Genomic DNA, 11,480 nt, shown 5'->3' with positions numbered 1-11,480 from the left:
GCACCGATGCTTTTCGTTATCTTGTCAACCGCAGACTTGTCAACAATCAATCCAGATCAATCTCATCAATCAAGCTGTGACAATTTGTACTGCAAGTCAAGCCAATCCAGCATATCGTAAAATAGCAGTCGATTAAGCTAAAAATTAATAGATTAATTAATAGGATTATGTAAGCATAGGGTGGTAGTAGTATAAGGTCACATGAATGAGTGTATTCTTCTGTGTATGTACAAATGTGTGATCTGAACTCTTAAGTAGTCGGACGCATTAGTCATGCCTGCAGAGCAGTCATGTAATCACAGTCCGCAACAAGCAAGTCAAGCAATCTTGAGGTCGTCGATTGACTTGCTTGTTAGCGACGTCGTCGTCGCTTAATTGTTGCTTGATTGTTAGTGTTTTTAGGCAGCTTAATTGCGACTTAATTAGTAGATTAATTAGATTGGACGCTAAAGTGTCACGAGATGCTACGAGCACGTGTTTAAGAGCTTACTAGAAGCGTTAGTTGTGGCTACGTACGATATCTGGTGTAATACAAGACGTTGCGTAAGGAAACAGAATCAGCATGTACAGGCGGTGAGAAGTTATCGATGGGGGCCGTGCGCATGGCGCTAGGCCCGGCCGGCCAATCAGCAGAATCCTGGTGCTTGGCGGAGCACTCGGATTCTGTAGCGCGTTCAGTGTCAAGGGAACCACGGTGGTTACCGTGACAGTACCCCCCTCTTATTCTCGAGCTCCTGCGAGCGTCGATCGTGACGATAAAGGTTCAGGGATATCAGGAAATCTTTCGTGGAAAGCAGCCACAGCTGCGTTATCCTTCAGGTTCAAGGCGGGTTCCCAGGTCAACTCATTGTAACCAGTCCATTTTACATAGTACTCGTGTCTCTTTCTACGCTTGTTAAAGCGGAGACCTTCGACGCTATCCACAAAGTATTCTTCTTCGTTATCTACAACGACAGGTTCGGGTGGCGGTGCATTCTGGCCAGGTATGTGATCGTCTTCTTTGGCTGCTAGACGAAGGAGGGATACATGAAATACAGGGTGTATCTTCATAGATTCAGGTAGATGGAGGCGGTACGCATGGGAGGAGACCTTCTTGGTTATTCGGTAGGGTCCCAGGTTCTTCCAGTCGAGCTTCTTTGATGGTCGTTGTGTTCGGATGTTACGCGCATCTAGCCATACCTCGTCGCCAGCTTCGTAAGCTGGTGCAGGTAGGCGTTTACGGTTCGCGTATTCTTGCTGCAGGGCTTGCGCCCATGTCATTTCTTCGCGGATAAACTCAGTGATATCACGCATCTTATCGATCATCACATTCACATCCCGGGCTTGTAGGGCCTGGTAGGCGGGACGTGTCTTGTTCGTGGGCGGTTCAAAACCCATTCGGGGTTCTGGCCGTAGCAGGCCATCATCGGAGATACTCCTGTGGATTCCGAAACGGTGTTGTTAGCTTCGAATTGAGCGATAGGAGCCACTGGACCCAGTCGTCTTGCTGGTAGTTCGTGTACGCGCGTAGGACTTGTTCCATCGCAGCGTTAGCGTTCTCGGTTTGCCCGTCAGTTTCGGGATGATAGCCAGTTGAAAAGCGTGGGTCAATCTTTAGCTGGCTACATAGTTCGTCATGGAAGGCAGAGACGAACTGTCTGCCTCTATCGGAGACAATCGTGTCGGGAAGGCCGTGGTTGCACCAGACGTGGCGAAGAAACATGCGCGCTACGTCGGGTGCTTCCATCTTGCTACATGGTATTAGGTAGCGGTATTTGGACAAACGGTCCACTACCACCATCACGTTCTTGTATCCTTCTGACTCAGGTAGGTCGACCACGAAGTCGACGGAGATATCTGCCCAACGTCGTTCAGGAACGGGCAATGGCTTTAATAACCCGTGGTACTTCTCTCGCGACGCTTTAGAGCGGCGGCAGGTGTGGCAGCAGGATACGTATCGTCGGACGGTCTCGAACAGCCGAGGCCAGTAGTATTCCCGTTGGATAAGTTCGAGTGTCTTTCCTCGGCCTGGGTGGCCGCCAGAGGGAGCATCATGGACTGCACGGAGGATCTTGATTTTTAGTTCGTCGTCGTCAGGAATAACGAGCTTGTTCCGGTAGTATAGACGGCCGTCGCGGTTCTCACAGTCGCTTAGGGTGACGGTCTTTGACCGTCGTCTACCGTCGTGCAGCAGTTGCAGAGTTTCTTGTATAAACGGGTCCTTGGGGTAACCGTTAGGTGCTAACTGGTATCCTTCTTCGATAATCTGTTGGATAGATCTATCGGTCTCTACTAACCCAATCATGGGAGGATTCTGAAAGAGTTCTGGGCGCAGCAACGTTTGCTTGCGAGCTTCTCGGGCTTCCTCTTGTGCAAGCTGGTCTTGCGAACGTCGGGTTAAGGCATCAGGCTTCTCGCCATGCTTGCCTGGTCGGTACGTAATCGTAAACTGGAATCGGGAGAGGTATTCGGACCATCGAGCCTGACGGTGGCTCAGTTGCTTCGTAGTTGCGAAGTACTGTAGGTTCTTGTGATCGCTAAGTACAGCAATTGGGAAGGACGCGCCCTCTAGCTCAGGTCTCCACTGTTCAAAGCAACGGACGATAGCGAGTAGTTCCTTATCGTAGATTTCGTAGTTGTTTTCCGCAGGGTTCATCCTCTTCGAGTAGTAGGCTACAGGGCGAAGCGTACCGTCGGGTTCTGTCTGGGAGAGGACACCTGCCGTGACGTAGTCGGAAGCGTCTGCTTCTACGATGATCGGGAGGTCAGGATCAAAGTGTCGCAGTATCGGTGCAGTAGTGAAGGCGCGTTTTAAGGCATTAAAGGCCTTCTGGCAGTCGTCGTTAAAGAGAAACTTAGCGTCCTTCTTAGTTAATGCTACAAGCGGAGCGGCTAGGTAGGGAGAAGCTATCTATAAACCGTCGATAGAAGTTCGCAAATCCTAGAAAGGCTCTAACGTCCTTGACGTTGTTTGGGTATTCCCAATCCACGATGGCTTGAACCTTCTTCGGGTCCATTCGTATTCCATCTACTCCAACTACGTAGCCAAGGTAAGTGACTTCAGTTTGGTGGAACTCGCACTTGTCTACGTCTAGTTGGAGCCCAGCTTCCTTAAGAGCGTTCAGAACAGATCTAACGTGCTCCTTGTGTTCGTGGAGGGTCTCGCTATAGATCAGGATATCGTCGAGGTAAGCGGTGCAGAATATGTCTAAGAACGGGCGTAGCACGTCGTTCACGAAGTGCTGGAACGTACTTGGCGCGTTGGCTAGTCAAAGGGCATTACGAGATATTCAAATAGCCCATATCGGGTACGGAAGGCTGTCAGCCATTCGTCTCCTTCAGCGATGCGGAGTCGGTTGAAGGCAGCGATAATGTCAAGCTTTGTGTAGTACTTAGCCTTGCTTAGTCGGCTTAGGGTCTCTTGGATCAGCGGGATTGGGTAACGGTTCTTGACGGTAACTGCGTTCAAGGCACGGTAGTCGACGCAGAAGCGTAATCCGCCTCCAGGTTTCTTGACAAAGATAACAGGAGAAGCGACTGGAGAGGAGCTTGCTCGGATAAACCCCTTCGACAGGTGGTCTTCGAGGTACTTGCGCAGTACCTTTAGCTCGTCTTGGGACATGCCGTATAACAGGCCGAACCCGTGTTGCTTGCCTTTTATCAGTTCGATCTTGTGGTCGTATGGTCGTCGTACGGGCAATTTGTCGGAGTTCTCTCGCGAGAAGACGTCTATTAGGTCGTGGTACTCAGGAGGGACTTTCGTGAGTGGATCGGTGTGCTTCTTTACAGCTAGTGCCTTATCAATGTCAGCAATACTAACAGCACAGATTTCGTAGCCTCTTCTACGCGCCAGGCTCATGAATGGGGCCGCGCCTATGCAATAGATATTAAGTTTCGGCTGTGACTTTAACGAGTCGTCCTGGTCGTTGGTTAAAAGAGTGCAGTCAGAGTCGGAGTCGTAGGTGGGTTCGTGTATAGGTTCGTTTAATTGGCGCTTCATCTTAGGTAGCCAATGATCGTGTCGTTGTCGTAGTACGTGTTTGAGTTTCGGGGTTCGGGAGTGAGTTCTATTAGAGCTGTTGTTGCCCCACTGTCCTTGGGGAGTAGGAGCAGAGGTACGGCTAACTCTAAGGCATCGTTCGGTGCATCTTCGGGCAGTAAAGCAGCTTCTCATTAGCATAGTCTAAGTTTACTCGATGCTTGTTCATCCATGGTTGGCCAAGTATTATCTCGTGGCGGCCAGTGTTAGTAACGTAGAGTCGTATAATCTCTACGTGGTTGTCGTATTGTAATCTTAGAGTGACGGTGTGAGACACTTCTCCACCGTCAAGTACGTTCAGTAAATCCAGTGGGATAGATAACGTAGGGCAGCAGGGTTTGACGAAGGTTCAGGTTGCGCGCGAGGTCTCTGTGAATGTATCCAATACCAGTAGCTCCAGTATCAACTAAGGCCTTAAGATTACTTCTAGTGTTGCCTTGTTGGACTGTGCAGGGTATCACGATACAGCGTTTCCATGTGTCGGTTTGGGATTCAGACCAGAGTTCAGCAGAGATTCGGTGTATGCGCGGTCCCGGGGAGCGACTTATCCTCGGGACGAGGCTTTTCCCTTTCGGGACCGGTTGCGAGAGCGTCTCTCTCGAGATCCTGAGGATCGGGAAGATCTTGAGGTATCGGATCCTGCGGAGCGAGTACGGATCCGGTTATTCGTGCTATGCGATCGGATATGCTGAGCAGGTAAGGGGACACTGCAGTTGCTGGATATATGGCCTTTCTGGTTACATTTAAAGCGCGGCCTTCCTTAATTCTCTTCTGGCGTTCAGCCGAGCCAGCGGGTGCGTAGTTCATCACGTCTATATCCATTACGTCAGGGTGTGCTACAGGGAGACGGCGTGGGCGGTCTGGTAGGAAGCGGAGGTTGTTGTCGTAAGTAGATATGAGATTGGCGTAGTCGTTTAGATCGTTAGGCAGGGCTTCTCCAACCATTGCGCGTTGCAATTCGTGGGACAGGGAGTTTCGGAGGGAAGCAATGAGACCGATCTCATTCAATCCAGTATCAGCGGCTAGTCGTCGGAACTCGGCGAAGTGGGAAGTAAAGCTGCGCTTCCCTTGACGTAATCCGCTTAGTCGGCTAAGTGCTGTCAGCTCTTTGTTCGGGTCTCCGTAGGTGGCTTCAAGGAAGGTAACAAGCTGGTCTACAGTATGGACGTCCTTGTCCATAAGCGGGTCAATAAGGGCTACAGCGTCCTTCTCCAGTCGAGAGTGGGCATATAGCAGGCGGGATCTCTCGTTCGGGTATCGGTCAGCGTTACCCTCGAGCTTGTACCTTAGCTTGCGGACGAAGGCGGGGAGGTCCTTTCGTCGGCCATTGAACAAAGGCGGGTCAGGCAGGCGGTCGGTTCGGGGCAGGTCCTTGAGGCTCGCAGTTGGCGGCGTCACAGGCTTCAAGCCACTTCCAGATGGCTCCTCGAAACGAACTTGCCCAGCTTCAGTGTCGGTACGGGTAAGAGCTGGGGTAGTAACAGGAGCAGACCTAGTCTTAATAGTCTCTATCTCTTGACGGAGCTCTAATATCTGTTGCGCGTGTCGATTCTCTTGCTCGGCTAGGTTAGCAAGGAGTGCTTCGTTGCTAGCCTTCAACGCAGCCGAGTCCGCTTGAATTGCGTTCAGCTGACGCAAGATTAGCTGCAACGCGTCAGGTTGTTCGTGGGTAGTCATAGTAGGTTGACGCAACGTAATGTCACGAGATGCTACGAGCACGTGTTTAAGAGCTTACTAGAAGCGTTAGTTGTGGCTACGTACGATATCTGGTGTAATACAAGACGTTGCGTAAGGAAACAGAATCAGCATGTACAGGCGGTGAGAAGTTATCGATGGGGGCCGTGCGCATGGCGCTAGGCCCGGCCGGCCAATCAGCAGAATCCTGGTGCTTGGCGGAGCACTCGGATTCTGTAGCGCGTTCAGTGTCAAGGGAACCACGGTGGTTACCGTGACATAAAGGATCAAAGTTGTATACAACTACAGTGGCTTATCAGCCCACTCGTCTATGTTATAGTCTTATATAATATCCTCATCTAGTACGTCGTCCCTGTCGTTATAATAAGTCTTAAAGCCTACTCTTATCCACGATCGTATTAACTGAAGAGCAGCTAGCAACTCACTACTAATAGCTCGTCGCTTAGGCTTAAGTAGGTCGCCAAGCTCACTAAAGAGCCTCTCACACTCGCAGCTTAATGCTAGAATTGTTAGTATATTAATCGCAAACTAGCTTAAACACAGGTATTTTGAGCGCATCTGTATCCAGTAAACGACAGGGTAACTATCACCTAAGTACTGCTCTCTGCTCCACTCTAGCTCTTAAGTCCTCTAGCGCTCGTACTCGTCGTCGTAAGCTGCTTTATGCATAGTGTTGTTGCGGCGTACAAAGGCGCTGATTACGTTATCTATACTACGCGCAGTTGTTATTAAAGTCAGTAGAGGTTAGGGGCGTATACGCTAAGGTCTATACGACTGCTAGAGTCGCTAAAACCTAGTGTTAGCGGCGGTAAGCCACTCTGGCTTGTCAACCCAGCTGTTCTCGCAGTAGTATTTGTAGTATAGATAGAGGCAGGCAGCAGCGTAGTAGGCAGGCGATCGATCAAGCTTATCGTAGTACTCGTTAGCCTTACGCTAAGCAGCGCGTAGGTTAATATTAAGGTAGTCCTCTAGCGCGTCGGTGTGGTTAAAATCGACTTGCTTGTATTAGCGCGTACGAGCTTTGAGTAAGGTAAGTACGTACTCAAAGACAGGTATAACTTCGTATATAGCACCAAATTTGCCTACTTTGCCTCGGCCTTTAAGCCGCTCCGTAGCAACCTTAAGCGGCTTAAGGCAGTCCTAGTACTCTGTTATTACTGCCTAATTAGCAGCTGTAAGGCTAGCTAATCTTATCCAACTTAGAGCGTCTAAAGGCTTATTGCTAGCTTAATTTGCGCGTCTATCTTTAAGAGAGATGCGACTAATATAGTGCTCAGCGTAGGCGTTATAAGCAGCTTAAAGTCGAGTTGCGCGTGCAAAGGAGGCGTAATACGAGTTCCAGCGAGTAACAACAGGCTTAACTAGCTTAAGCGTTTAGAGGCGCTCTCTAGCAGGCAATTCAGCGTTAGCAGCGCTTTAAAATTCTCTAAAAATCTTATACTATTGTAGTGTTTTAATGAAGTTAATAACGTCGATTAGTACGCCTAACGGCCTATCTTTACGCTACTCGCGCATGTACAACTACTCTGTATTAAGCTGTTTAGCAGCGTTGTTATAAGCCTCGCAGTCCTTACTAAATATTATTGCCTAGCTAATAAGATTAAGCGTGTAAGGGCTACAACAGAGGCGTTAATAGGTAGTGTCGAAGTCGTATACGCAAGTAAGCGCAGCGACAGCGGTGTTGTTGTTTGTAGCGTTGTCGAGTATAAAGTAACTAAGCCTGTCGCTAGTAATGCCGTACACCTCAAGCGTTTAGGCTATCGTACGTGCAATAGCTTCGCCTGTATAAGAGCCTATAAGTTGTAGCAGAGCAATAGGCAAGTCGTGTATTACTCTAGAAGCGTTAGCAAAGTGCGCAACGACCCTAAAGAACCTACGCTTACTACCCTTTATCGTCTAGCCGTTAAAGCTTACGTGTATTTTACTAGCAGCTTCTAACAGGGCCTAGACAACTTTAGGCTGTATAGAGCGGAACAAGCGCATTGCGTATGTAGCAACACTGCGAGAACTTACCTACAACGCTGCCTCTGCCTCTAGATTTAAAAGCTTTATTATATCGCGGAAGGAGGGCTTTGTAAGCAGCTCTATTAGTAGGTTGTTATTAAGTAGGCAGAGTACAGCTGCTTGTCGAAACTGTTGTATATTAAAGTTGCCTATCGCGTTAGCGGCCTCTTAAGAGACCTTAACACTAGCCTCTAGAGTTTCCTAGAGAGAGAGCTGCCTACTAGACCGTTGCTGTTGTTGTATGCCGCTCTTTGTAAGTCTATGGCCCTGTCTCTGCAGGCTAAGATAAGTAGCAGTAGCTGTCGTAGCCCTTAAGACGTTAAACATGCCGCTGCCGCTAGCGTTAATAGCCTTGTAAGTATAGTAGTACTTACATACAAACTATACTTAACTTAGGTTCTTCTGCTTAACAACGCGATAGCTATGTTAATATATCTAGCTTTTAACGCGCCGCTAGGTTAAAAGAGGCTTTATAAAGCGCCGTAACCGCTCCTAGTCAATGCTATCAAAGTTATCGCTATTACTATCGTTATCTCTATCGCTACTGCCAGCTTTAGCTGTTGCTGCCGTCCTAGCGTAACTGCCCTTAGTAGGCGCAACGATCTCCGCATCTAGCTGCGACTCTAATAATTGCGACTTAAACGTTGTAGCCTAACTCGCAGTAGCTAGGGCTTACTGTAGCAATAGTAATTATTAGGAGGAGCGCTAAGATAAGGGCTCTAATAGGCGCGTACGTTTTGTAGGAGGCGTAGCAGCGGTGCCAGTAGAGAGAGCTCGAGAGCGCTTAACTATTGCGGGCAACTAAAAACACTAAAAAAACGCGTTAATATAGGCGATAATAATAACAGTAGAAGCTTTAAAAGCGTACTACAGACGATAGCACGTTGTTGTGTGATGTAGCACAATACGAGTGCACGGACGGGTCTAGTCTAATATAGGATAGACTTTAGGGGTTAACTGCAACACTAAGAAAGTATCGTGAGATGAGCTCTCTAGCTACTCCAAAAACCTTATAAATCTCTTGCAGTTAACAAGTAAGACAAGCAAGTTAATTAAAAATTACTCCTCGGCTTGACTTGCTTGCTAATTTGGGTAAGCTCAGATTGACTTGTTTGAATTGATTAGGTCAAGCAAGTCAAGCAAGCAAACCAATCTGGATTGCTTGTTGCGGACTGTGCGCGCTAGTCCCTCGTGGGTCATCGTCAACACGTAGCCAATCAGCCCGATACACCTAACGATGCGATACGTAAGCTTACTCGCCTCTCGTTTCCTTCTGTACTAACATGCAGTCAGTTAATACCCTTCTTTGGCTTGCAATGATGGAGACAAGCCTTGTCTCTAACCACGGAGATGTCATGAAGCGGGAGTCGTATAGATGCGCTCTTTAGGCTTTGTATGTTGCAGTGATGTTAGAGAGATACAGTTGTAAAGTGGTCGCACCCCGAGACGACTAGTCGTTGCTTCTGCGAAGGCGTTCTTTGTCTGGACGGAGAAGCCAAGACCGCGTCGTCAAAGTTTGCGGAGACGTTAAGCTGGAGGATATCCTTTCGATGGATATGTGAGTCCGTGGGCGAGGATGATGAGGCCGTGGATTATTCCAGCAAAACTACTCGTCTTACCCTAATATACACCTGCTCTCGTAAGCTCGTAATCCAGGTACTTTACGCCTTGCCAAGAGGTCGAGTGTGTGTAGTGTTTAGCCTGAGGAATGATCTACGCTTGGCAACGCATCCCTGGGCGCTGATTGTTGTTCAAACAAGATGTCAGCGCGTTACGAGCTGAGGTATATATGATTATATATGTCTCGGGGTTCGCTTGTCGCTTCATCGAGAAGAGCTCCGATGACTCAATCACCACCAGCCAGTCAATGAAGCAAGGTTAACGCCTTCAGCTTAGACTGCTTTCTTTTACCTTGGGCATCGAAGGCATACGAGCCACTAATTACTGTGGTAAGGGTAGTCTGTATTATGCCGGAGTCTCGCCTACAAATGAGGGAGGTCGAGGAGTATGGGTAAAGCCTTCGAGATGAGCCACGGCGACGGACATTCTGTGGCACGGTGGTAACCGGCACTCTTGATACTTGAAGTTAAAGCTGCTTGGAGCAGAGGCTAGTGTCACTTTTGTCTTCTAATCCAGCTTGTGCTTAGTGTATACTCGATAGAAACAGTTGTATGTTCAAACCGGCATCTCACGCATTTTTTGCTGGTACTTTGTGCTGGCATCACACCAATACTACCAAGCCTGTCGGCCTTGCCTTACGCCTTACCCCACTCCATCGACCTTCGAAGCTGTGCGATGCGACCAAAAGAATTATCCCCTTTGCCCATACCGAGCTGCTGGAGCTATTCATCTTCTATTGTACCTCTGAAAGTATGTGTGGAGACCGTATTGGGGGCAGTCGTCAACTTGTACGAAACGTAGGTATATATTTATCTGCCATTAGGCCGCAAGTGCTGCTCGAAGATCATTACTTCTTGAAAACGCTACTCGCAACGATTTTAGAACCGTCGGTACAAGAGTAAGCAGCTGCAGCTAAGGCGCTGACTGCTCAATTTTGTGACAAGTGACATGGACCCAGATCCTACGGCTGAGCTTCGGTCCCCGAGAGTTTACTCACCGGAAGAATTTAACCAAGAGGCTAAAAGATTTGGAGAAGGAGATGCGTATAAAAGCTGGCCTGATGCCAGTCGCTATAGCAACATCTGAAGACATTCATCCCAGGCACTATAAAAGCATCCCCTAAATCTTATCAGCAGTACCGAACAATCTTAATCCATCTTGTACTTCATTTCATCATGCACTTTTCTACCCTCATCGCTGTCGTAGCTCCCGCCATCATCACCGTCAGTGCGAAATGCTACAACAACGACGGTGCAGGATGGGGCGGAAGCCGCCAGTCTGCCAACAACGCCGCTGATGCGGTCTGCTACAATGGCGACGGCGGCCTAGCCGGCAACTTCGCCGGAACGAAGTCCGCTTGCCGAAACATAGGCGATAACCTCAAAGCTTTATGTAAGACCCGCTCTCGACTATGCCGTGACCTAGGTCGTCTATCGACTAATGAAATGGTATAGTTTTTGTCACTGGGAACGGATATCTTAGTGAACAGGATTGCAAGTTCGGTCTCAAGGAGGAGATCAATGGATGTGGATGGGGCGGCGAGGCCCAGCATGGAGCGTACTATTACAGGTACGCATCATCGCTATATCGTTTCCAGCGCGGGCGATCAAAAGACCCCGTACTAACTTTTGGTATCAACAGGTCTGATGCCGAGTATGGGTCATGCTAGATGTTAGTCAGATGATGCCTTTCCGTTCGCGGGAAAAGAGAAAAGGGGGACAGCATGGTTGAAATGGAAGGCAGAGATGAACCAGCTATAAGCGACTGAAGTGGCTGAGTCGTTGGCCGAGATCTGATGCGTCACTGTCGTTACAGAACAATACCGAGAAGGGGATATTGCATTTGCATTCTCGAAGCTTCGTATAGCAAATGGGACGGTCATCTGTACCTATTTTTACAGCCACGATAAAATGCTAATTGCTTATGTTCAGACTTGTCATCAAGCAAACGCGTTTGAATAGTTTGTTTGAATTGCTTGACTATTAGCAAATTAAACAAACTAAACGCTAACTGTAAGAAAACACAAACAAATTAAACGTACGATAGCGATTTGTTTAGTTTGTTTGACTGTTTAACTAATATTATATAGCGAGCTGTTTTATAGCTATCCTAAGGTGTTTTAAGAGCGATTTAAATAAGGTTT

At 48.3% G+C, this 11,480-nt stretch overlaps 1 protein-coding gene across 1 annotated transcript; it reads left to right on the top strand.

The window, feature by feature from the left end:
* Positions 1-10,512: 10,512 nt before the first annotated feature.
* Positions 10,513-11,006, top strand: ALTATR162_LOCUS6975 (uncharacterized protein; the record flags this gene model as incomplete). Its single annotated transcript, XM_043314601.1, has 2 exons — positions 10,513-10,729; positions 10,792-11,006. 2 exons carry the CDS (start codon positions 10,513-10,515, stop codon positions 11,004-11,006), a joined length of 432 nt encoding a protein of 143 aa, XP_043170536.1.
* Positions 11,007-11,480: the final 474 nt, after the last annotated feature.

This window comes from Alternaria atra (assembly GCF_907166805.1).
Source record: "Alternaria atra isolate CS162 genome assembly, contig: 25, whole genome shotgun sequence".
In the NCBI taxonomy this organism is placed as follows: domain Eukaryota; kingdom Fungi; phylum Ascomycota; class Dothideomycetes; order Pleosporales; family Pleosporaceae; genus Alternaria; species Alternaria atra.
The sequence above is the reverse complement of the archived record's forward strand: the minus strand, read 5'-3'. Positions and strand labels throughout refer to the sequence as shown.